Genomic DNA, 27,542 nt, shown 5'->3' with positions numbered 1-27,542 from the left:
GCAGAGACGGGTAGGGGAGAGGTTCACCACAGCCTTAAGACCAGTGAGTGGCCCTGGTGAGGGCTCTGGAGTCCTGCTGGACACAGCCCCCAGGCTGCCCACTGGCCCAGGGCTAGCTGAACTGGGGGGCCTCCCAGGGAAGGCCTGAATTTGCCTCTTACCTCACTCTATACCTGACGACCACCACACCACTGTTGGCTTAATCGCTTCCCTAATGGACCCTCATTGACAGTTTGTTACTTGTGGGCAGGGCCCCCTACAGTGCTGACCAGTAGCTGAGCAGGACCTGTTGCCTGGTAACAGGGTGCGGAGTAATGATGCACAGCAATGGCTACCTGCTAAGGGCTGGGCTCTCTTAAAAGGGAAGGAGCATCTGGGCAGCCTCAGGCAAGCCCCTTCCCTCTCTGAGCCTCAGTTTCATTAGCTGTGAAATGGAAATACCACCTTGCAGGATTGCTGAGTACTTCATGAGATGGTACATGTGGAACAGACTTATCAACTGCAATGCCTAGTCCCAGTGTGAAGGGTGTAGTGGTGGAAAGAGTACATGTGGCAATTTATAAACTAATAAAAGACAACAGTATAACTACAACTACCTTATGCATCTGTTTAACTCTTTGTTTTGAGATAATTTCATAGTTACAGAAAAAAAAATAGCGTAGAGAATTCCCATATTCCCTTCCCCCAGCATCCCGCCATGTTAACATCTTGTATAATCATAATAAAGTTATCAAAACTAAGAAATCAACATGGGTACAATTTAACTAACCAAACTACAGACTTCATTTGGATTTTTACCAGTTTTCCCACTGATGTCCTTTTTCTATTCCAAGATCCAGTCAAGGATCCCACATTGCATATAGTTGTCATTCCTTAGAAAATATATTTAGAAAAATATGTATAGTCTGTCACATTTAATCATTAAAATAATTCTGGAGGAAATGTCTTATATTTTATAGATGATGAAACTGAATCTCAGAAAGGATACACATTAGTTTAAGTAGCAGAACCAGAAGGCAAACCCACATCTCCCATATTCATTTAAAGACACCATGGTTATCTGTTTGGAGAGTCAGGTGTATACAACAAATGAGAAAATAAAGCAAACAGATGCCATTAGTGCATTCCACATTCAAATGCTGTGAAATTTTAAATGAGCCTCGCAGCATGGCAAATCACACTCCAGCAAATCCCCTGCTTCCTCACACCAGCCGCCTGCTGCTCATGCACCTCTGTGGGCTAGAAGCCACACACAGGAATCCCAAGGCTAAGGGAGCAAGTTCCATTCTGCGGGACCTCGGATCAAACTCAAAAAGTTAGAGGAAAAAGAAAGAAAGCCTCCACAGAATGAAAATTCACTCAAGCTATATATAGCTCAGTGTAACCCTTGTGGGGCTGACCCTCCCCCAAGTAAGAGAGAATTCCGCCTTCCAACTGAAGCATCACCTCTTCCTGCCTGATGACCTTCAAACTGACACTGCCCGTTCCTGGTTCTTCAGCAGCTTTTGGCCTTCAAACTCAGACTTGAGGAACATCAGCTCTGCAGATTTTGGACTTGTCAACCTCCTCTGTAGTCCTGTGAGCCAATTCGTTGTGATTAGAATTTCTCTGGAAATCCTAATATACTCCTGTGAAGCACCTTTTAGTTTGGGATTTTGGTTAGATTGGTTTTGTCACTTTATAAAAAGTGTAACAAATACTGTTCTTGATTTGTTATTGTAATGACCCCTCTGGTAGACGTTACGTGTTTACTATAATCTCACCCAGTGTTGAAACAAGTACCTAGATTGCAAACATATCTGATATTTTATAGGCTAACTGTGAACACTTTATCTAATCTCACAGACTGTTACTGAACTAAGGTTCTTGACCACATTTACTTATTAAAACAAATAGTAGGTGTGAACTAGAAGTGTTCACTACCGTCTTCTCACACAAATCTGTCTGATACCAACAGCCATACTTGTCACTACCCTCTAGCCCGATTCAAATGGCTTGCTGAAAAGTTCCCATTGGTATTCTGCTTTTTTCCAGTCTTGCAAGGGGAAACTTTGACTCTGAATTGGAAACATCCCAGTGTAAGTAGTTACATTTGTTCTGTATTCTTTTAAACTAGGTAGATTTGCCAAAGTCATTGTCTTCTTTAATATAAAAAGAGTCCAGCATGGCTTCTCTGCCTAATGTTAATAAAAAAGATTAGAAACTCACATGCTGCCTAATTTTTTTTAAATCCTAATTCTACATTTTAAATGCATCTTGAAGAAGTAATTATTAATAGCCTAATGAAAATAATGTTAGTAGATTTCTAATATGTGAAAAAGCAAAACCAAACCAAGCAATGATACCATATTACAATATTGAACACTTAAAGGATTATTTTCCTCTTGCTTTCTCTTACCTCATCTGGGCTCCATCAAAGCAGGTGCTTGGAGAAAGGCTAGGAAGAGATGTTTTTCATCCACACCTTCTTATCAGAGTCTTTCTTATATATGAGAGAGTTGGAAACTACTGAGATTAGACATCTGTGTTTTGCAATTCCTGTTTCTTTCTTCCTCATTATCACAAATAGCAAAGTTAGCTATAACCTGGGAAAAAGTTAGCATTTTCCCAACTTAGTTTATATTCATGTTAATAGACAGCCACATTTGTTGACTGCACTCACTTCTATTTTTTGTATTAATCTCCAAGAATTTGGGCACGTTCTTAAAGATAAATCCATTTTCCCCTTTCAGGAAAGGCTTGCCTTGAATTAGTCACCACATCCCAGAAATAACCTGCTGTAACTGCTTCCCAGTGTCGCCAGATGTTGGTTTATACAGACCTGCTGGGGACTATTCCTCCTAGGCATGGCACTTAGCACAACAAGGTTTTTGAACCTAAGAAAAATGTACGAACCCGTGGCTGATTGAAGGGAGCTGTGCTCTTACTGAACAGCAGTTCTGGTTAAGGAATAATTCTAGGAAGCAGAGATACTTTGCCACCACAAAGGAAGAGTCACATAATTCTTAACATTAAGTGGTATTACTCTGAGCAGTAATGTCATAAATGTCTGAGAAGTATATGTGGGTCACCTGCAGGACCAGAATGAGGAGGAAATGCCAGAACTACGAGTCCAGACTGCCAGACAACACTGCGGTGAAGCAGCAACAGTTGCCCGCCTTCCGGCTCCAGCTGACAGCCAGTGAAATCCTCTCTGGCTTTTTTGCCATAGGGCTATTCTGCCTTGGCATGGGCATCATCCTTCTGTTGTCTGCAAAGAGCATCAAGGAAGTAGAGGTTTGTCCCATCTTACATTTTAATGCATTCTAAGAATTTTAGCTTTGAGACTGTAAAGAATGGTCAGTTTGAGAGCTCAGCCCCACCACAGGGAACTAGATGAGACTGGAGCATCCCTTTTGCAGATGGTGATAGAGCCTCTCTGTGCTTTATTCATCCCTCCTCCCTCTTGAGGACAGACACTCTCAACCTGGTCAGTTCAGCCATACTTGTTTATAGGGATCTGCCAGACGCCTGTGAATCATAATGATAAAAAGAGTGAAGAGCCAAAGATACAGGTCTTCAAATTTGTGCCACTTTCAAGCATTTGCCTTTGCCTTTGCAAATAAACTCCCTCAGATCATTGTCTTAATCCAGGAAAAAGAACACAAATCTTTCTGGCCTCTAAAGGATTCTTACTAAAATAAATCAGGTTCTACTCAGAGTGAGAAAAGCTGAAGCTAAGCTGTGACCCCCTCAGTCATTAGCCTTTTGCCAATTTGACTAACAAGCCATTGGAGAATGAGAAGCCCAGAAGCTGGTCTGGGCAGGGGAGCTCAGATCTGGCCTGATGCCTTGCCCACATTTGGTTTAATAAATTAAGTAAATGCTTCATGCCAATCAGCTCTGAGCAGATTACCAAGACCATATGACCACTATTCGGAAGGCAGCTGTGGAGAGCTCATCTAGTCCCTCTCCCCATAGGCTAGTGGCAAAATTGCCATGGAGGCCAAGTCTGGCAACACTGATTTAACATTCATGAGTATATGAACATGCTCAGAGTGCTTTTGGGTGTGCAGGTGAGTAAACTCCAAGTAAGAGTCAATTCCTGCCTTCAGTGAGCTAATGATAGAGTAAGCAAGACAGTGGGTGCCAAGAACAGAGAGCTCACCTGCGGCTGGCTTGTTTGCTGTATCCACAACCTTTTTCTTGCATGTTCCCAGTGCATAGCAGGCACTCACTTATTGAAAGAACGGATTTGGGCAAACAGTGGGACTTCAAAGAAGAAAAATATTTCAGGTCCCACTCCTCCCACCAACACATCCTGCTGTGTTGCCTTTCCCCTGAAATGTTCTGCTCTCCCCTCCCACTCCTGGCAGCTTGGCTTCCGAGTGGCCCTAAGTCCTCTTGAGTCCTCCAGTGTGATCATGTAAACCGCCAGGCCCTACCATGTGGCAGAGGCCAAAATGGCAGGAGGAAAATAAGCTTGCCGTGTTGAAGGCAATTGCAAAGTAATTGGTTACAAGGCTGATATTCATTTCCACAGAGCTCATCCTGTTTACTTTTCCATTTTATTCTTCACCAACCCCTTTCTTTCTCATTCTTCCCCTCCTCTTCCCATGTCCTTCCAGCTTCCTCCCTTCTGAGCACCCATCCCCACCCACTATGAAGTGCAGCCTCCATCACAAGGCAGCCATTGCTGAATGATGTCACCTTATATGTGAGAGGAGAACCTCACCCCATGGTTGGCAAGGCCACTCTGCAAGCAAGTTTCAACAGAATGGTTTAATCATGATTTTAAGAGGATTTTTCAATCAGCTGTTCTTTTAAGCCACTTCAGCTAGGACTGTTTCTAAACATTTTGTTTTTATACAGAAAAACCAGAAGCCACCCATGGAGTGTGATCGTCTATTGCACATGAAAGTGTTTCATTATAAGGGGTGATGAGATGAAGCATGTATCTCAGGCCAGTGTTGTCAACACACACTTAGTAGAAGAGTTCTGAGCTGGTTTTTCTCTTCTCAGTCAGCCCTGAGGCACAACAAGAAAGTGCCCTTTTTGCAATTCACTTTAAGCAAGAATGATAATTCCCGCCTCTCCAAAATTCTATGAGGAGCAGGCTATGATCTTTGCTGTCATTTTAGAGCTACACGCTTACAGAAGCACTCATGCAGCAAAGTAGATTAAACACGTTGATTTTTGATATGTTTTCCTCATAAAATTTTTAGAGCTAGAAAGCACATTGGATGTCATCTACTCAAAAATTTATTCATCAACAAAGACACTTTTTCTGTTTTGGCATTATAGAACTCTCACAAGAATCCGTGAAGTACAATGTACACTACTACAGTGAGCTCACACATCAATTCATTGCTAGTCAAAATGGTGCTGGTGAACAAAATGTGGGCCCTGGAGGTTAAGTATTGAACTCAATATCAGAGACTGGATGGACACAGTTCCGTGCGCTAGCTCTCAATTAGATACAGCCCTGTTCTTTATTGCTTGTAAAAAATTAGAATGCAGTTTCACAAACAGAAAAGGGGTCAGTATTTTTAAAAATAATAGTGTAAGTTTTTCTGCATACTTAAAGAATGATTTAAGTAAGTATAAGCAACTGAGTACAATCAAGTAGCCTTTTGGCTAATCTTTAATTTAGTATTCACACTTCACCCCTTTGCCTCCAAACACCCAGTGGCTTTGCAAGTATTTAAAGTTCCTTCTTTCTTATTAGTCTTCTCTCCCAAAGAATCTAAAATCTGATTGGTAATTTACTGGGAAGAAAGCCAATCCCTGTTCCTCTCCGGTCCCCAGACTCTTCTAATTACTCCTCAGCACGGGTGAGGGAAAAGCAGAAGCTGCCAGCAGCACCCACACCACCCCCGGGTGCCCAAGATGAGTGTTCCCCGGAGCAGAAGGGAAATGCGTGGCCCCATGGCCTCTCTCTGAGCCTCCTTTCCCAACTCTCCTTCCAACTCCATCTTCACGTCACTGAGTGGAGCCAGAGCTCACAGGATTTGCCCACGTGGGACACACTACCCTTTTTTTTAGAGTCCACTTATTCCATTTTGCACAGAATTTAACTTTTACAGAACGTAACAACAATTTTTAAAACAATTGTTTCACATAACTCTACATTTCTGAAACACTTCTTTTTCTATGTTTGGTCATTTTCAATAACTTCCTCAAGACACCATGCAGAAGAATTCACTAGTATAAGTATTTTCCATATGATAACATGGAAAAGCAGTGGAGTGACTTCCCCATAAAGCTGATTAGACCTGGGCCATGGGCTCAGTTCTCCTGAGTCACTGGCTAATACTTTCCTAATGGTGACTTCTTACGATGGAGGTGTAAGCCTTCATCACAACAGGCTAAACATGCAGTAGAAACCCTGAACTCCAGTACATGGCAGAATACTGCCGGGAGCCAAAATGAAAGGGGGCCCACTCCTCCTGCGCATCCAGGGAGCTGCCCTTGGTTCACATCCCAGACAGCGTGCCCTCGACCCCGCGAGCCTGGTGACTTGAGTAGACAGGATTTTAAGTTGTGTACTCACATCCCTTTTTAATTAAGAATCATTCTTTTCCCTGTCTGACAGATTAATTATACAGAAAAATGTGCAACTTGTGCAAAACTGCGGGAAGAGGCCACTAATTTTGACAAAGAATGCAACTGCTCTATTTCCTTTTACCTTCCACAGAAAATGGAGGTGAGATTCAGGAGCCTTCATTTGGCTCTATGCTGTTCTGTTCCTAATTAACACATGGCAGTGAGTTTGTGATCTCCACCAAATGCTTTCCAAAGTTGAAAATACAAAAAAGTAAAGCAGGGTGGGAATGGCAGCAGGTCTTATAAAGTATTGAGTTTGTGTGCAACTCTCTTCCCTACCCATTTTTTCTCCCCTTGGAATTTTCATTCTTCTCCTTTGTGTCTAAATTTCCAGATTCTTTACTTACTCAACTTTGTAACATAATTCTTAACATCAGTCAAACAGATTGTATGGCAAGTGTCAGCACAGGAGGAGACCATAGAAATCTCTGAATCTGGCCATTCGTTTTATAGTGAGAAAATTAATGGGTTGAGAGGTTAAGTGACTTGGCCAAGGTCACACACTGAGTTAGTGTCAAGGGTCACACACCTGGTGGGACTCTCCTTGGGCCCCTCTCCAAGTCGTTCTTTGCATGCAGTTGGCTAATCCCTAAGGCGACTCTTGCCTGGCTGTCAGACACTGTGAGAAATGCCGAAGAAATATTAAGAGCTGTCCCTGCTCTTGCGCTGATTAAAGTCTCGTGTTAGTCCAGGTCTTCCTGAGAACCAGATGCCAGGACAGGATTAGACACGCCAGAGATGTACCGAGGGAACTGCCTGCCTTGGAAAATATGGAGAAGGCTGGGAGAGCTGTCGAACCACAGCACAGCTCCCACCCCTCGGGGAAGGAGCAGGAAGGGGAGAAGGAAGGCTGGAGGGACAGAGGAAGAGAAGGGTAGAGAGACAGGGTGAATAGGAGGGAGGAGGGAAGGAAGGTGTCAGATGCAGTGTATGCTTCTGAAAGTTTCAGCAAGGCCAACGGAGAGTCCTTGCCTCAGGATCACTATTGCTGAGCCACTGGCTGGGACCAGCCATGGGAAGTATGACCTCAGTGCAAACACAGGACGACCTCAGAGCACGGGCACCGCGTGGTCCCTTGATTCCACTTCCTGCAGTTAGGAGATCAAGAGGCTCCTTTTCAGGGCCTCCACAGTCTTTCTAGGTGGCAAAGATACGATCAAATGAAAATGTGTTTCCTTCAACTTTTCAAAGATCCTGCCCCTTGTGTCCACACCTCTCCCCTGACAGTGCCGTCCTCCATAAACTGCCTCATTCCCTCTTCTTCCCCTGCTGAGAGATTCTGCGTGGGAGTCTTCCCTTGTGGGCAGGACTTCTCTTGAGTTAATCACTGACCATCCCATCCTCAAGGCCCTGCTTCCTTCCCAAACCAGACTTGGCATCATCTCCTGAGAAAATCCTCCTTACTTCTGGGAAAGACTCCTTATTTCTGGGAAAGATCTCATCACCAAGACTCAAAATTCTCTTCCTTAACTCCATCCTGCCTGCCCCTTTCTCATCCACACCTCTGATGTGTAAGCATTGTTCTATATTCCGTGTCTCTCGCAACCACTTTGTCCCTCCAGTTTCTTGGCATCACCCTAGTTCAGGCCCTCCTGGTCTTTTGCCACAGCAGCCTTAACTGCACTTCTAGCCTTTGGCTTCTCCTATTTGTCTCCCATTGTTATTTGCAGAAACGGTAGATCACGCCCTGCACCCCCTCAAAATGTGCACTCTTTCAGATTGCTTTTCGACACCTGAGGACCAACTACCTTTTCATCTTTATCTCTGCAAGAGACCTTGTACTCCTGCCAAACTGACCAGTTTGCTTTGCCACGATACAACTCTCTATGTTCTTGCTGTTCTTTTGCCTAGAAAGTCTCTCCTCTCACTTGCACTTGTAAGATCTCACTAGTTTTGAGCCCCTAATATCACCCCCAGTATTCCCTGAGCCTCCTTTTCACTCATGCCTCCAGCAAGAATTTGCCCACATTTGTGTTCTGGGAGCGCTGTTTCCTCTCCTCTGATGGACTTACAGTCACCCGTGTAATATCCTGTACTCACTTCCACTATTCACAGGAACCTCCCTGAGGACAGGGACCGTGCTTGACATGCCACACCACAACTGCACACCCGCTCATCTCTGCACTGCATACTCCGCCTTCCCGCTTGCAGCCACAGGTGAACCACCCATGCTCCCATCTGAAGGCTCACCTCTCCACTTGTGCGGTAGATGCCAGTCTTTCTTGCCTTTATAAGGATTTAACTCAGCAGTTCTCACTTCTCATACATCATCAACTTTCCTGTCTACGGGATAATTCCCACCAGCACTCAGACACATTGTTTCACCTATCTTAAAAAAAACACAAATATTTACTTTGCTTATTTGGCTGTGCAGGATCTTAGTTGCAGCATGTGAACTCTTAGCTGTGGCATGTGGGATCTAGTTCCCTAGCCAGGGAGCAAACCCAGGCCCCCTGAATTGGGAGCACAGAGTCTTAGCCACTGGACCACCAGGGAAGTCCCTCACCTATCTTTATCTCTTCTATTCTCCCAAATTTCCCAGCCTGCTATCTGCCCATTTCTTTCCTCAGATTAGCAGGAAAAGTCGCCAGAGGAGTCATCTGTCGTGGCTACTTCTAATTCCTCTCATTCTCTCACTCAGTGAAACTGCAGTTACCTGTGACTTCCTCCTGGACAAATCCAGGGCTCAGTCCTCAGGGCCTTGTCACCCACTGCACACAGGTGGTCACTCCCTCTTCCTTGACACATCTGCTTCTCTCAGAGATCTTACTCCCTTGGTTTTCCTACTTCCGCTCTGACTGCCCTTCTTTGGTTCCTTTGCTGTTCTCTTGTTTCCCCCAGACCCATTCTGTGGAGAGCTTCGGGGCTCTAGTCTTGGTCTTTAGACTTCTCTTCTCTGTCTGCACTCACTTGCTAGGAAACAGCATCTACCGCCTAGATTTAAACACTCTCTATCACCAACGCTCTCTTTTCTTTCCCTATCCCAATCATCTCTTCCAATATCCACACTTGTATTTCCAGCTGCCTTCCTGGTGTCACTATTCAACTGTCTAATAGCTATCTGAAGCTTAATGTTTCTAAAACTGAATGAATATCCGCTTTTTCCCCTTACCTATTCCATGCCCTCCCCCCAAAAAGTACACCATTCCAACCTACAGACTTCTCAATCTCGGTTGGCAACAACTCTGTCCTTCTGATGCTCAGGCTTAAAGCCCAGGGTCATTCTTGACTACTTTCTTTCTCTCCAGCTCACCTCCAATCCATCCTCTGGGCTCTACCTTTGGAATATATCCAGAATCTGCTTACCTCTACCCACCTCTGCTGCTGCTCTCAGCTCCACACCCACCTCTCACCTGGATTTCTGCAACAGCTTCCTACCAGATCTCCCCGTTATATCCAAATCTTGAATAACAGCCAGACTGAACTTTTTAAACCGTTGAGTCCCATCATGTTATTCCTCTGCTCAAAAAGCCCTGCAATGGCTTCTCTTTCCACTCCATGAAAAACCGCAAGTCCTTCCAAGGCCTTACATGATCTGACTACTTATTTCCTCTCTAACCTCCTCTCTCCATTCTCTTCCTTACCCACTCTCTGACCACAGTGGGCTCTTTGTTCCACAGACAAGTCAGGCATTCTCTTCGTCCGCATGCCTGGCATCCCCTCGGCTAACGCCCCTGCTGCCTTCAGGTCCTGCTTGGCTCAGTTATCAGCTAACCATCCAATTTCATACTGCTGCCTGCCTACTCACCCTGCCCCTGCACTCCTGATTCATATTGCTGCTGCTGCTGCTAAGTCGCTTCAGTCATGATTCATATTACCTTGCTGTAATTTCCATTTTTTCCACAATGCTTATCACCTTCAAACTTACCATATAAATGAACAGATTATTATACGTATGGTTTATTGTCTGTCTTTCACCTACAACTGGTCTCCCCAGGTGGTGCTAGAGGTAAAGAACCCACCTGCCAATGCAGGAGACATTGGGTTCAACTCCTGGGTCAGGAAGATCCCCTGGAGGAGGGCATGGCAACCCACTCCAGAGGAGTGGGCTCCTCCCACAGAGGACCCTGGTGGGCTGTGGTGCATAGGGTTGCAGAGTTGGACACAACTGAGCAACTTAGCATGCGCGCTCACCTGTAACTATGTCTGGCAGCCTGTAGTTTCTCAGTTAATGGTTTTGGGTGAACATAAGAACCTTTGCTTCCTCCACAGTGCATAGCACAATATACACAGTAGGCGCTGAAATGTTAATGAATGGAAAAAAGATAAAGTGCTTAATGTTATGGCTTTATGCTCGAGGAAGCTTTGATTCTATGTGTCCCTTTCCCCCTTGATCCCAGATGAAATCATGTTGGCATCAGTAATAGTATGAGTACAACTATATCTTTAATCATTTTTTGAGTAATTCAGATGGAAATTGTATGGAAATTACTGAATCACTGGTCACATGTACCATGACCTTTATTTTCAGCCTGCCCTGGGTTCCAGCTCCCATCTTTCATACTCATCCTCTTAAAGGTCCTTAGGGTGAGGCCAAATTTGCATAGCATAAGAGAATCAGTACTTGGGTTGTAAGTGATGTGTATATAAAGTCCATGGGGAAGTTTTATATCTGTGTTCTTTTGTTAGAGGTCAAAATTCTAGCTGTCTACAGTTGTGTCCCTTCTTGCCTTCCTCAACTCACCATGCTACCACCACCCAAAAGTAAAGTTAGCACTGCCTTTTTTTTTTTCATTCTTAAAACATTAGACATTTATTCTCTCATAATTCTAGAAATCAGAAATCTGAAATCAAGGTGTCAGCAGGATTGGTTTCTTCTTAGGGGCTCAGTGTGCTTTTTTGAAGGAAAAAATCCAAACGATAAAGCCTTAAAAGGCTTCAGCTTCCCATCTGTCTGTGTCCTTTGAAATCCTAAAGGCAAATAAGTGTTCCCAGCTGCTGACCATTCCTTTCAGACAGAGTCTTTCTCGTAAAAATCTAACCAAACTGTTCAGGGCAACCGCAGGGCCTTCACCTCGCCAGGTCACACACATCACACACGCTAGACGACAGATCCATGCAAGACTCTCGGCCTCGAACTAGGAATCCTGCACTGAGGAAAAGAAACACCACACAGTGCATTCGCCTCCGGGACTAATCAGAAAGATGCAGTCAACGAGGCCTTATAAAGTCTTGGACAAAGGCTCACTGAAACAAGTTTATGAAAAACACTCCTGTCTCTAAAGTGTGAGTGTTCACTATCTATTTTGTCCTGTTTATATGAATATATAACCTTAAGTAAGTAGAATTCTCTTCTTAGCTCCCAAGAAAATGTATGGCAAGTTCCATTCCATGGACTTCCTATTTTCTGTAGTTATGGGTCATCAATAGAGGTTACCTCTCTGTGTGAGGAAATGTAATCCATCGTTCCCACTATGCCTGACTTGTTTGCCTTCACATCCATGCTGTCTGTTTATGATGTTGCAACCTGCCTCTTTGTCAGGGCCCAGCATCTCCCCTTCTCAGTGTCCCAGAGACTTTTCTCTTACCAGGGACTAAGCTCTTCAGGCTTTGTGGTTTTCTGTCACTGGCCACACTTCCTATGACCTTTATTTTCAGCCTGCCCTGGGTCCCAGATCCCATCTCCCATACTCATCCTCTTAAAGGTCCTTAGGGCAAGGGCAAATTTGCATAGCATAAGAGAATCAATTGGCTCAGGGAACTGTAAAGGAATACTTTTGTATTTCTAGGACTGAATATAGCACCTAACATTTAGGAGTCACTTAATAAAAACTTAGACCTTCATAGTTTTAGATGCATGCCTTTATTATTTTGGAGATAGGTATTATATTATTTGGGGCTTCCCTGGTGGCTCAGATGGTAAAGACTCTGCCGGCAAAGCAAGAGAACTGGGTTTGACTTCTGGGTCAAGAAGATCCCCTGGAGAAAGGAATGGCTACCCACTCCAGTATTCTTGCCTGGAGAATTCCATAGACAGAGGAGGGCTGTAGGGCTGGAGGGCTATAGTAAGTAGCTACACTAGACAGTTACATTTGCATCATATGTGCTGTTAGTAAAATCAGTACCAAGCCCTCCTAGAGAAGGGCCCTGGTCTGTCACCACAAAGGTAGAAGCATGATGGTAGCCTGTAAAAGGGCAGTCTCGTGGCAGCATCCATGACAAGGCATATCTCTCGTGGCACTGGGACTACTTATTGCTAAGATGAAAATCATCTTTCTTCTAGATTAGTGAACTATTCCATCTTTTTGTCCATAACAAATGGATCACCATTTCTTGATCAAGTGTTACATCCCATGGGTCTGTGTTAGATCCTAAGATAAAAGGACAACACTGGAGCTGGGTTTATGTCTGTGGACAGTGGGCGCAGCGCTGGAGCTGAGTTTATGGACAGTGGGCACAGCCCTGGAGCCAGGTTTATGTCTGTGGACAGTGGGCACAGCCGAGGAGCCGGGTTTGTGGACAGTGGTCACCGTGCTGGAGTTGGGTTTATGTCTGTAGACAGTGGGCACAGCCCTGGAGCTGGGTTTATGGACAGTGGGCACAGTGCTGAAGCTGGGTTTTTGTCTCTGGACAGTGGGCGCAGCACTGGAGCCGGGTTTATGGACAATGGTCACCGTGCTGGAGTTGGGTTTATGTCTGTGGACAGTGGGCACAGCCTTGGAGCTGGGTTTATGGACAGTGGGCGCAGCACTGGAGCCGGGTTTATGGACAGTGGTCACCATGCTGGAGTTGGGTTTATGTCTGTGGACAGTGGGCACAGCCCTGGAGTCGGGTTTATGTCTCTGGACAGTGGGCGCAGCACTGGAGCTGGGTTTATGTCTGTGGACAGTGGGCACAGCCCTGGAAACAGGTTTATGTCTGTGGACAGTGGGCACAGCCCTGGAAACAGGTTTATGTCTGTGGACAGTGGGCACAGCCCTGGAGCCGGGTTTTTGTCTGTGGACAGTGGGCACAGCCCTGGAGCTGGGTTTATGTCTCTGGACAGTGGGCGCAGCACTGGAGCCGGGTTTATGGACAGTGAGTGCAGCCCTGGAGTCGGCTTTTTGTCTTTGGACAGTGGGCGCATGCACCTAAATATGCTTAGTGGCTCCAATTTTAAATTATGTTTCATGGATTTGCTTTGAAACTACGTGAACTTGATGCTTACCACAACCCCTAGGCAAAGCATCTTTCTTAGTGTTTGGGGGAAATATTTGAAGAATCAAATTTTATGTTTTGAGAATACAAAGCCTAGTTATAAATTTTTTTTCAAGGCAGGAATGTAGTACCCCTTACATAAACATTAAAAATAAGTTATTTACTCATTTTAATAATTCTGTATATACTATATACTAGGATTTTTCCAACATTGATTTTTAAAAACAATTTCTTGGGTTTCTATTTGAAATAAGGAAACTTTCAGTTCCCAATCAATATTTTTGGTACTACTTATATTTAACAAATCCCATCCATGTGTGTTAATATTTCCATTTATTTTTCTTTCTTCTTATATCTTGATGTTCTCCTCCACAGGGTAATGTTTATCTGTACTATAAATTGTATGGCTTCTATCAGAACCTCTATCGGTATATTCTGTCCAGAAGTAATATCCAGCTGGTGGGTGCAGATGTAAAGGTAGGGCTTTATTAAATTTGGTATGATACTCTTTGTGTGTTTTTTTTTAACCAGATAGATCTTTCAGTCTAAAAGAGCGTATGGAAAATAAACTCAAAAGCTAAGGTTTTACAAGACAGAAATGCTCCTTTCATTCTTTTGTGAACTGAAGGAGCTGAGTACTCAGGATAACTGCTGTTGAGAATGAGCCCTTTCCCTCCTCAGAACAGGAATGCGAGTCTTCTCCAGTGAGATGGTTATCCTTTCATGTGTCACCCATTTTTTAGTTTAACAACATCTTATATTAAAGCCAGATTCATAGTGGACTGCCCAAGTCTTGGTGACAATGAATGTGTCAGAAGGGCAAATCTTCAAGCACCTTTGCAACCACAATTCAGGATTTGTTTCTGTTAATAAGTTGATGGCATACTGGAGCTGCTTCAAACAGTAGAGCGTTTGCTTCTTTGAATGACATATCAAATAGATTTCAGTATTATTTTTGCACACTTGATTTCTGTAGTTTTCTTTAAACTTCCCCGTTTTAGTGGATGGGTGCACCAACAATTTTGACAGTAACCTTGAGTGGTTCATCTCCGTCCGGTTCACTCTGTGTCCACCACTGTCTTTTTTTATAACTGGGGCCTTCAGGCAGCCTAGTTTAAGGACACTGGGCTCTACTTGATTGAATAAAAGCCTTTGGTTTACTGAATATCCTTTCAGACTTAATATTACAAAACTTGACTCTAGGTAGATGATATTCAACATACTGGCAATAAAAGCTAAAGGAAACCTTTTCTATACTGACACTATATAAAAGGGATAACCAAATGGTTTTTAGCAGCCATTCTTTTTAAAATATATTCTGGTAGGTAGGTGGATTTCCCTGTGGTCTGTCATCCAGCTGTAGACTCAATTTATATAGTTTTTAGAACATATTATACTACAATAAGAAAAACTTCTTAAAATGTATTCCAATGTAGGCTTAGTGTGGTATTTAGCACAGCCAGGAAAGTACAATTTCTTCCTGCAGACATATTCAGTATGCTATGTACTGTTAATGAGGAAAGAAACTACACACATGTGTATACACACATAAATATCTTCAAAACACAAACATTTTCTAGCCTAGGTGAGCCAGAAGCCTGGGAACAACAGGCAGTGGTCCCTAATCTCAGTCTGTGCCAATGGATCAGTGTGGGTTGGTTTATATTGCCAGTGTTTTCACTTGCAGCATTGTTAAGAGTTTACCAAAATCAGGTATTCCTGTGTCATTTCTCCTCCAGGATGTTAGAAACTGTGCTCCATTCAGAACCTCTGACAATGGGCTCCCCATCGCTCCTTGTGGTGCAATTGCCAACAGCATGTTCAATGGTAGGTGACTTTTTCTGTCTCCAGCATCTTTCCTTTCATAAGTGTGTAAAACCTAATGTCCAGAAGATTACTCCTGCAGCTGAGTGGCAGGTTGCTTTTTTTAATGTTTGTGTACATTATCCACTGATTTATACTTCATTGGCAAGTAAGTTCTTCACCAGAGATCTGAAGTAGTCGGGAAACATGAGTTAGTTAAATGGAGCCTAAGAGTATTTCTCAATAATCGGGGCCTTAGAAAGAAAAGGAATCGCCTTCTGATTCCAGCGTCTATGGCATGCAGGCATGTGAAGAGTCTTCTCAAACCCTGCTTTTTCAGCTGTGTCTGATTGTGCACTTCCAAGCGTGGCAAAAATGCTTGCCTGAATCTCTTAACACAGTCTTTAATTTCCCCCACAGACACCATTGTTCTTTGGTACAACTTTAATTCATCTACACATATCAGAGTCCCAATGGTAAGGACTGAAACTGCATGGTGGACAGACAAGTATGTCAAGTTTCAGAATCCAGCTTTCCAAAATCTTTCTAGTGCATTTGCAGGTAAGATTCATATATTAGCTCAGTATTCTTTACAGTACTCTTTATGGAAACTGGTTTTGATGTGTGGGGGGATGTTTATGATTCCTCCTTCTTTACTTCTTTTTTGATCACCTTTGTTAACTTTTCCTGCCTGTGAGCACCTCCATCACATACCTATCAGAAACACAAAATGATTGGTACCCTGGTTCCTTCTAGATTACCATGATGAAAAAGGCAGTGTTTTAAGAAACTTGTTCCTTCATCTATAATTAGAGTGATCATATAATTTACTGTCCAAACTAGTGCACTCTTGAGAGTGAAAGAGGTCACAGGAATAACTAAAGTTACATATTTATTAGAAAGTGGTATTTATTGACCACCAAAATTGATATTACCATATTGATGGGCCGATAAAATAATTCTATTATAAATTATTTTTTAAAATACAATTCTTTCAAAAGTTGAAAGAATATATCTGTGTACATTAAACCAACTTTAAAAATGTTTTAAATATTATCTAAATGCTAAAAGATAAAAGAATAATTATTCTGGATATGGAGTCACATACTTTAATCAGTTTCTTGGCCATGTAAGTCTTAATTACATGCCCCTGTATTTTTCTAATGAAAATTTTGAATTTTTGTGGGAAAAAAATTCACAAAATTATCTACAATCTTTTTCTTTTTTTCCCCAAATGGCCCCACTTGAGGCTTTTTGTTTTTGTTTTCATAATTATTACGCATGCTAGAATCACACAGAGTGGCTGTTGCAACTTTGCTCTGACTCCACAGTGGGGCAGGTGGTAGCTACAGGGGTCACTTGTTTTGTGTGGCCTCTGGCGGTGGCTAGATGTGAGGGGTTAGAGGTAGGCAGGTTAGCAAAGCCCCAGGAATCCTTCACATAGTACACCTTTACCTGTAGTAACTTGGGTCTTTAGAGATCTCCTACTCCATTTTTCTTTCCTTTCCAAATCTTCCCATTTCCCTGCTTGTGGCTCCTTGAACCTCTTTCACTTCTGCTTCTTATGGTTCTAGACTAGATGATGAAGGAAACTTTTCCTTGTCCCTCATCATGCACTAACATGGAAGCAGCTATTTAGGTCTGCCTAGACTTCCCTTTCACTTTTCACTTTCATGCATTGGAGAAGGAAATGGCAACCCACTCCGGTGTTCTTGCCTGGAGAATCCCAGGGATGGGGGAGCCTGGTGGGCTGCCATCTCAGGGGTCGCACAGAGTCGGACACGACTGAAGTGACTTAGCAGCAGCAGCAGCAGCAGCAGCAGCAGCAGGGGAAAGAGAGACTCCAGGTCCCACTGTGGCTTAGTTCATAGGAGGACTAAGTGGACATGAAGGGGAAAGAATGCTATCTGAAATGAGAATGTTGTAACTAGCGCAACAGTGTATATGCCCCACCCTACTCTGAAGGCTTTTCCCTCCCTCCCACATTGCCAGGGGTCCCTCTCTCAACCTTAAAACCTCTTGTTCTTCAGCCTCAAAGGGCAGGCATAGGCACTGTGTATAGGAGCTACACCTCCAGGAGAAAATGGTCCACCCTTAGACAAGGGACTGCCTGTTGAATTCATCTTCCCCATGCTCCTTGTGGGCTTTCCTGGTGTTTCAGTGATAAAGAATCCTCCTGCCAGTGCAGGAGACTAAGGAGATGCCTGATGGACCCTGGGCCAGAAGATCCCCTGGAGGAGAAATGGCAACCTTCTCCAATATTCTTGCCTTGCAGAGTCCCATGGACAGAGGAGCCTGGCAGGCTATACAGTCTGTGGGGTCACAAAGAGTCCCAGGACTGAGCGACTGAGCGCACACACACTCTCACGTTACACACACACACACATGTTCCACACACACACGTTCCTTGTGCCTCTACAGCTAAGGGGCCAGAGATGGCTTGACTGGGCAGAGAAAATAATGTCTAAGGGTTGAACATGCCTCACCCAGCGGCTAGAGGGACCAAGAGACACAGATTCGTGGGAGTCAGAGCCGTGGAGAGGGAAGAGAAGGGAGCAGAGTGAAGGGTAAGGCTAGTTATCCCGGAGCTGGGATCCTTCTTTTCTGCAATGGCCGGAACTTACCCCCAACAGCGAGGGCAGCCTTCTGTTTCTGGTGCCGGCAGCTCAGTGTCAGTCCTCCCCTCCTCCTCCTCACCCTTCTTGGCATGACCAACTCTCCCCTTTTCCTCTGGGACAGGTGCCTGGTTGGTGGTGAGGATTTTTTTTTGCTGTTAAGCTCGCTCGCGGGCGCGGCTCGTGCAGGGGAGACGGGGCTGCACGAGTGAGGGCCTCTGAGGCTGGGTCGCCGCTGAGGAGGCGAGGAGAATTAGCGCGGAGAGCCGCCGCTCCACTGCTCGCACCCGGCTCCAGGCGCGCAGATCCCCGCCGGCGGTCCTCTTCGGACCCTGTCCTGTCTGCGCCGCAATCTTTTTTGAAGCGCATTTTATGGTTAATCATTTTCAACTGTAGCACCTCCAGTTGATCCTTCTCCTTTGGCCATATTTTTTTTAAGAAAATATCTATAGGTGGTGAGATACCTGTTACGCTCACAGTCATTTTACTAAATGGAGGATATTCTCATTTTCAATTCTTTTGTATTAGAATATGCTAGTATCGCAACCCAAATGTTTTTATAGGCAAGGTCTTTTTTTTTCCTTCACTTCATTTTTTTTTTCTATGATTTTTAAAATGTGTTACTAGTTTTAGATGGTACGAAATCTTAGACTTTCTGGGTATCATTTAATTCTCATCGAGAAGAAAATTTGATCTTATTAAAATAGGAGCTCCATCAAAATATTTTTCACATAAGTTGAGATTTTCCAAAACACAATTATAGAATTTAAAAATTAAATCTTGTATACATTTTGAACTATCATTATATGATATGATCATTATATAATATGTTAAATTGTTCCCTTGCTTTCATAGGGGTAAATTTCAGTACCTTCTTGTTTGCAAACTTGATTTTTGATAATTACAATTAACTATACCTTCAAACGGAAAAGGCAATGGCACCCCACTCCAGTACTCTTGTCTGGAAAATCCCATGGACCGAGGAGCCTGGTAGGCTGCAGTCCATGGGGTCGCTAAGAGTCGGACACGACTGAGTGACTTCACTTTCACTTTTCACTTTCATGCATTGAAGAAGGAAATGGCAACCCACTCCAGTGTTCTTGCCTGGAGAATCCCAGGGACGCGGGGAAGCCTGGTGGGCTGCCGTCTATGGGGTCGCACAGAGTCCGACACGACTGAAGTGACTTAGCAGCAGACCTTCATAAACTAAGATTTCTGGCATTCCACATTTAGAATATTTTGTCTAAAACTTTTCAGCTATTTTGAATAAAATTTCACCAAAAGTTAGAGGGCTCATTTACCAAGAAAAAGTTCAGGCTAATTGTAGGACTCATCATTTGATACAGAAAATAGCTCTTTGAAGGCTCAAAGATTTCTAAAATTTTGACTGATGATGTGTAGCGAAGACAGACCACAAGTCCTACCAGCTGAACCGTCTCTTTAACATCTTTGTCCTTGTAAAAACTTCGCAGCTCACTTTCTCTGTGACTATAAAAAAAACATTTTAATTTGCATAATTACAGCTCTCTTGATTAACAAAATATTATAGCTTGTTTGGATATAGTTATTAATTATATTTCACAACCAATTTTAAGCCCCATCTCTCCATAAATTTCTTAATTTACTAAGAACATTTTCTTTACTCTGCCTGTACTCTACCAAATTTGCATTTATATTGTCACTATAAAACCAAAAAATTTACACTTGATTGTTGAATATTTTAACTGAATTTATAGCAATATTTATAACTGTGTCAGAATTTTTGTCTTCCAGTATTGAATATTGAAAATCTTTGCTTTGATTACATGAAAAATCAAAGATGAATACATTTGAAAAGACTGATGTAAAACTGGCTTCATTTAACCGTTTACAAGGTTCTTTATGTGATTACAAAGCCCAAACATTAACACTTTCCTTTGATTACAAAAAAACATTTTTTAATGACACTAGACAGAAACGTATTTGATCTAAATGAAAAGTCATGTTCACATAATGGTATATAAATGAACTTTCTGTAGCTACATGAGGTAAAGCACTGTTCTGAATTCACTCTTTTAAAAATAAGTGCAAACTTTTGAAGTAGATTCTGATATTCTTCAGCAGATTTATATCTTTTGATTTTCACCTAATCATTGATATCATGATGGTTCCTGTGGTAGGGAGTAAATGTTAACCAACATTGCAAGTATCACATTCATCTACTTCCTTGAAAAAATTGTACTTAATTTTTCATTGAACATGTGTGTTCGTTTTTTAGCTCTTCTCAGCTAAAAGAATTTACTAGCAAATAAAAAAATGGATACTGAACAATAAAAGTTATATTTTTACACCATATAATAAATAATGCTATTGCAAGAGAGTTCCAACTACTCTCAGCAAGGCTGCTCAGTATCTGTTTTTCACACTATTCTCACACTATATTTTTTTCACACTATATATTTTCACACTATCTGTATTTCACACTATGTCCATGCAACATAAACTGCAACATCCCACTTTTCCTACTAAGCCCAATGACTGCAGCCTGGCAGCTTCATATTAATACATCACACAGATTAAAACAGAGGCTGTGGTCTAACCGGCTGTACTGCGAAACAGTGGCAAGGGTCATGGGGATATGTTATGTTCTGCTGTGGAAAGCCTCTGGTTATCTTTCATCAATAACATGTTAAAGTAAGTACTCTTGTTCACCACATATAGGTATCTCTCACTACTAGCTAAGACCATGACTAGAATAGGAAGGATGAAATTATACTTACATTATTCGCTTGGGATAAATGCTAAATCAGATGAGATAATGGCCAACAGACATAAACTGGGACTGTCCTAGGCAAACTGGCAGGTGTGCGCACTGTATCTGTAATTAAACTCCTAGAAAGGACCTTGGCAACATGCTATTGTTTTGTCTTACCATAACCACAGCCATGTAACATAAAGCATCCTTGGCTATCTCCCACTGCACTTTGTTCTTAACTTCTGTTGTAGGAGTTACCATGTTTGTCTGTAATTATCTGTCTGAATGCTTGTCATTCCCATTTGGTATGTTAATTCCTTGAGGAAAAGGATTAGATCTCATACAATTTTAAATCCCTGGTGCTTGATACAAGTGAGCAATCAAGAAATGCTTATTGTTGAGTGAATGGAGGGATACCAAGGACCCAGCTGAACTTGGAAAATGAAAGAAATTGGTTCTTCCTATACTATGCTTCTCACACTCTCTGGAGACATGGGATAGGGTGGGATTGGAGGTTGGTAAGGAAAGGCATGTTTGAACCTGCATTTTTCACTCCGTTGGTGATTTGGATGTCGTTGGTCCACAGGACACATTGTCTTGGAGCGTGAGCTCTGGCTAAAATAAAGAGAGTGTGTGGTCCATGTGCAGGCATGCCTGCCAAGTCCCTTCAGTCATGTCTGACTCTTTGCAGCCCCATAGACTATAGCCTGCCAGGCTCCTCTGTCTGTGGGATTCTCCAGGCCAGAATACTGAAGTGGGTTGCCATGCCCTCCTCCAAGAGATCTTCCAGACTCAGAAATTGAACCCACATTTCCTGCATCTCCTGCATTGCAGGTGGATTCTTGACCAATGAGCTACCACATGCAGGCACCAAAGACAATTTCAATGTCAATCAAAATTCTTCCATCAACAACCATTGAAGTCTTTGGGACAGCCAACGTCTCCACAATTTTTGGAGAGGAAGTTTCTCAGCAAAGGGTTATTTCCAGAGGAAGTATAAGTCTACAAACAGAATTCAGCAGATTAATCCAACCAAACTTAGCACATGCCTTTATAAGCACTATAGCCCATGCTTAGAAATAAGACTGTGTTTCTTTTAAGAGAAAATAGTCAGTGGTCAGAGTTAAGAAAGAATGGTTCCTTACAAATAGTAGAACCATTTTTATAGAAGTGAAAGGCTCACTGAACAACTTCTTGTTGACTATTTCAAAATTCAGAATGCTTTTTACTTCTGTCAACTTTCATCATAATCGCTCATCCCTTTACCAAGCATTTATTGAATACCTACCATGTGCCAGGGATTGGACTAAATGACAATGAAACCACAATGAGGAAGACATTGAACTCAAGAGTCTGCTGTCCAGTGGGAGAGAGACATGGCTGCCACTGTAAAGCGGGAAGTAGAGGAGGAGAATAAACTCAGCAGACTGGACTCGAGGCGCCAGCCCTCCAGCCCAAGCACCCGCTCCCAGACCCACCAGGCTTCCTGGCTTTAGAACAGGCTTGCCACACCTCTGCTCTCCACCTTCTCCCTTCTACCAATTCCTCTTCCTTGCTTCCAACTTCACGCTCTTAGGCACAGGTCTGCAGGGAATATCTGTGTAACGCAATCTTCATGCACTTCCCATGATCATTTCCGTAGAATACAGTCCTAGAAGTAGAATTCCTGGGCTAAAATATATGCAAAATACATTTAATCTTTTGCTGCTTGTTACTAGATTACCAAAGATGTCATTAATCCATGCATCTATCTGCTCTGTACAAGAATTCCCATTTCCACTGCCTCATGAGTGTTTTTCATTCTTTTTTTCATTAAATATTAGCCCATTTTGAGGTGAAATGGTATCTTGTTTTAATTTGTTCTCCACATTACCAGTGAAGTTAAAGAAAATATACATTACCCATGATGCTCTCATTGAGTACCAACCACCACTATTATTTTGCTGTACCTATTTTTTCAATGCATTGTTATGCATTTAATATAGTTGAATATGGGCTTCCCTCATGGTTCAGATGGTAAAGAATCCACCCTCAATGCGGGAGACCTAGGTTCAATCCCTGGGTTGGGAAGATCTCCTGGAAGAGGGCATGGCAACCCACTCCAGTATTCCTGCCTGGAGAATCCCCATGGCCAGAGGAGCCTGCCGGGCTATAGTCCATGGGGTTGCAAAGAGTTGGGCACAACTAAGTGACTAAGCACAGCACAGCACATAGTTGGATAAATAATACACATACAATATGATATTCTGCTTTTTTTTAACCCTATAACAGTATCATCAGCATTCCCTGACCCCGACATTTCCTTGGAGTCTTTATAACTATTATCTTTTTAAAATTGTATTATTTTATTTATATAATTGTTTATTTTTGACTGCGCTAAGTCAAAACTCTTCATTGCTGCAAACGAGCCTCTCTCTAGTTGTATCAAGCAGGGCCTGCTCTCTAGACGCAGTTCACAAGCTTTTCATCGCAGTGGCTTCTCTTGTTACAGAGCAAGGCTCTAGAGCAGGAGGGCTTCCGTAGTTGTGGCACATGGGTTCAGTTGCTCGGTGGCATGTGGGATCGTCCCAGATTAGGGATACAACCTGTGTCTCCTGCCCTGGCAGGCGGATTCTTTATTCCTGAGCCAACAGGGAAGCCCTATAATCATTGTCTTTAAAGGTTGCATATTCATGTAGCTTACACACACATACTTTAAAAAAAAAAAAGTGTAATTTCAATTCCTCAAGAATATGAAAGTTGTTTCATTCTCTACATTTTAAGAAAGACTGAAGGCGGTAGATGGTTTTTCTCAACCACATCCATTATTAACTTTCCACAGGAACTGCAAAGCCTCCGAACTGGCCTAAGCCTGTCTATGAACTAGATGAAAATGACCCAGGGAACAACGGCTTCATCAATGATGACTTCATCGTGTGGATGCGGACAGCCGCCTTTCCCAATTTCAAGAAACTGTACCGCCGACTCCATCGAATAGGCAATTTTACCGAAGGCTTACCTGCTGGTAGCTATAGTTTCATCATAAACTACAGTATCCTTTTATTCCAGGGCTGAGGGAAAATCAGGGTCCATCTGCATACTAGTTATTGAACTATTTCATTCTATACTTCTCTATTCTCCAATCAAATCTATATATACTGTAAAAGAAATACATATTTACCTTATAGGCAATACTGTCACTCCATCACCACATAGCTATTTGTCTCTACTTTATATATAATCAAATGTGCACTTTTTTTAAGGAGTAACAGTAGCAACATTAGGTAAGCAGGTATGGGTAAGGAAGGAAGGACTGTTTCTTCCCTAGGAGAAAAATTAAGTAACACTGGGCCTAGAGATCTAAAACAATGAGGAGAAGCCTGTTATAGAGGATGGGATGACATGGAGGACCCTGGAAATAAAGATAGGATTATGAAGAAGTAGATTTGAATATGGACTAAAAACAGTGAAAACTGAGAGGGCCATGGTAGAAGCTTTTATTTTAGGCAGAAGTCTCATGGGCCTAGGGAGCAGCTCTGGATTCAGGTTGGGTTCCTCCAGCCCACGTGAGCTGCACCACCAGCTCTGCACTGAGGATGCCGAGCTCTTCCTCTACTGGTACGAAGCCAGTTAGCAGGCTCCAAGGCCTTGGTTGTGGACATATGGCCCACGTTAGGAGACAGACTTGAATATGAGATTCTGAGTGTTCTCAGTTACTTTAAAAATGTAAATGTCACGCTTGACTTAAGAACAAAAAGTTCTTAACTTCAAAATGACACCAAACACTATCTTTATATATATATATGTATATATATATATTTTTTTTTACATATAATTTGTACTAACTCTGGTCTTCAAATTTAGGTTTCAAGTCCCTTCCTGATTCTCTCTGAGGCAGAATTCTCCCAGAGGCAGGTCTTTCCAGGACTTGTACACAGTTTTGAGACGTCAGCCCATCAGGCATCAGCACCCCCCTGGCGTCTCAGGGCCACTGGAGTTTTTCAGGCGACCCCCAGCAGGCTGGAGGATCTGAACACCAAACTCTCCACCTCTTTTGTTTCTTTACCACTCAAGGAGTTTGACTGAAACACTCCTGGGTCAGTGAATGATGATATGTATTCCAGTTCCCTGCTCCATCTTTTCTTCTTTTCTGTCCTAGAGCAGAGGTTTCCTCCCTGACACAGGAGTGGGGATGTTCCTTGGGCAGAGAGACCTCCACTGAAGAGACACCATCTCTGCCTCTTGGCTTATTGCCTCCTTTTGTTTACTGACCAGGAGTATGGTTGCCTTCAGCTGTTCCTTTAGCATGGTCCCTAATGCTAGTCTGTGCAAAGGAAAGTCAGAAATTGCTATCTGTGTGTACAGATCAAAGACCAGGCCATAGAACCTTACCTTTTCAATAGGATTTCAGCACCCCTCTCTCTCCCTCCTAGAAAATTTGAGACTGAAAGTTGCTCAAAGTAGTCTTTCAAGTTGGACCTTCAGTTCTCATCAGCTTTTTCTGTGATGACCCTACCAGTAAAGCAGTTAGGGTAGCAATCAAGACACAGGGGAAAAAAGCCCATTGGGCACTGGTGCTCTCACAAGGCACTGCAGTGAGTTTAAGGCTGATGGAAAGAGGGAGTCCACTTTCAAACGAAGGAGACAGTTTCTCTGCGTGAAACATGCTCTCCTTGGATGTGTTTATTCACAGTAAACTTTTAATGCTGACAACTCTCCAACCTAAATCTTTAGCAACAGAACTTCAGTCCTGAGCTTCAGCTCATACCACCTATGTTGAACCCTAGTGTGAGTATTTCCCGTCCAGCCTCACGGCCTGGCTAATATGTAGAGAACTAAGTCTGAGCTGCAGATAGTTCTACCACTGATCCCGTGTGAGGAGAAGACCCTCTTAACGAAACAAGGGGAGTGGGAGAGAAAAGAATCAGAGGGCTAGTTGAGGACCTGCACCCAAGGAGCCCAGGGACCTAGTGACCACGAGGAATTTTGACAGAAAAGAAAGCAAACTAGCTTTCCTAACAAGTTTCTTTGTGCCTTTAAATAGCATGTTGCCAAGTGATTTGAGGCCTTTTAAGAGCTTTGCTGGGAAATGCCGTTGCTATGAGAAGCCTTTATTTGTTTATTAGTTTGGTTTACAAAAAGCACCAGATGTTTAAAAACCTCAGGCCACATGCATAATCAAAATGACATCATTCAAATGCTAATGATAGCAAAGCCACTTCAAACACTTTCTCCCTAGCAGGGAGGGAGGCTGCCTTTTCAAATCTTGAATACACCACCAAAAATGTTTTGCCATCTCTCTCACTACTTTTTTGTTCTACACGCCTCTTGAAGAATTTTCCCTGAGGTACAAATTTAAACCTTAGCCTCTAAAGGACTTGAGCCTACCCTGGGTGTCCTGATCCACAAACACAAATTTTGGCTTGCTGCACAATCTGTCTATATAGGCTCTTCATTTCCTTGGGTTTGTAAATTAACTATATTTGTTCATATTATTGAGTTATCTGTAAGTCATTCAGATCTATTTGTGTCAGTTTATTTCATAAATTACAACTATGTAGAGGGAAGGCTTGTTTTTACTTAGTTTCCAGCAAGATAAAACATACTGCTTGGTAAAGATTGGGCTAAATGAAATTGAATAGTCAACCATTTATTACCAACAAAAACAGCAATATTAGGTGTAGAGGTGGGGCTGAGAAGTGCTGAGACAGAGCCTTAACAAATTTTCTTTCCTTAGACTTTCCCGTGAGCAGGTTTCAAGGACAAAAAGCAATTGTTCTTTCTACCCTGACGTGGAGTGGAGGCAGTAGCCTTTTCTTAGCCCTCGCCTATCTGGTGACAGGAGCTGTGACTTTGTTGGCCTCCTTTTCCATGATGGCACTTCACCTGAAGCTGAAAGAAAGGAAAACGTTCTTCCTCCAGTAGTAAAGTCAAGCGTTAAAAAGAAAAACAGAAAATACAGAAATGGACAGTGAAGTAATGGAGCCAAAGATCTCAAAATGGGTTATTCTACCAAGGGGAACTGGACTGACTGACCAAGTACTCTTCCAGAGAGATATGTAATAAGAGTTTCAAAGTAAAGATAAAGAAGGGGAGGAGGCATGATTAGGTATAGTAAAATGTCCTTGGAATGGGGAGGATAAATCATCCTTGAGCTCTAAACCAAGTCTCGGGTATTTATTTGAAGCCCTTGTGCCTAAAAATAGGTGAATGCCTAGGAGGGCAGCATCACCAGATGAGAGGAAGCAAACCTGGGGCCCCAAGATTAAGTGAGTCCTTTTAACCATCAGTCAGGCTCAGACCATGAGCCTTCGTTGGCTGGTTGAAATTATAGACTCCCCAGCAACAATTTTTGATCACTGAATTGAACAATCAGGGTGATTTTTGGAAATGGATTCATTCAATGTTCTCCTCTTTCTGTGAGTCAAAATGAAGTTTTCTTACTAAGAGTAAGCCAAGTGAAGGTTATGGCAGTAGTCCTCACAGCACCCAAAATACATCAATACACCAAAAAGAAAGTCTAGGAATTTTCCTAAAGCTACCCATGAGGCCAAAAGAGAAGTACTGAAAGTGACTGATGCTCTCAAAAGCTGTACCCAGCATGTGAGGGTGCAGCACAGTTCTGAAACTTACATCAGAATGACGTTCTCTAGAACGTGGGTGGTGACGCGGATTTTTGATTCTTGAAT

The 27,542-nt window shown here is 42.8% G+C and overlaps 1 protein-coding gene across 2 annotated transcripts; it reads left to right on the top strand.

Annotated features, from left to right (window-relative positions):
- Positions 1-1,461: 1,461 nt before the first annotated feature.
- Positions 1,462-27,015, top strand: LOC147380096 (cell cycle control protein 50C). Of its 2 annotated transcripts, XM_086410397.1 has the most exons (8): positions 1,462-2,078; positions 3,078-3,276; positions 6,575-6,685; positions 14,098-14,199; positions 15,462-15,549; positions 15,946-16,086; positions 23,696-23,905; positions 26,591-27,015. In XM_086410397.1, exons 2-8 carry the CDS (start codon positions 3,085-3,087, stop codon positions 26,776-26,778), a joined length of 1,032 nt encoding a protein of 343 aa, XP_086266523.1. In that variant the 5' UTR covers positions 1,462-2,078; positions 3,078-3,084; the 3' UTR covers positions 26,779-27,015. The 2 variants fall into 2 exon arrangements, with proteins under 2 accessions (XP_086266523.1, XP_086266530.1); XM_086410404.1 differs by lacking the exon at positions 6,575-6,685.
- Positions 27,016-27,542: the final 527 nt, after the last annotated feature.

The sequence above is a fragment of the Bos grunniens genome, chromosome 1 (genome assembly GCF_055505025.1).
Source record: "Bos grunniens cultivar Pamir isolate PY7600 chromosome 1, Bosgru_T2T1.0, whole genome shotgun sequence".
NCBI lineage: Eukaryota > Metazoa > Chordata > Mammalia > Artiodactyla > Bovidae > Bos > Bos grunniens.
The sequence above is the reverse complement of the archived record's forward strand: the minus strand, read 5'-3'. Positions and strand labels throughout refer to the sequence as shown.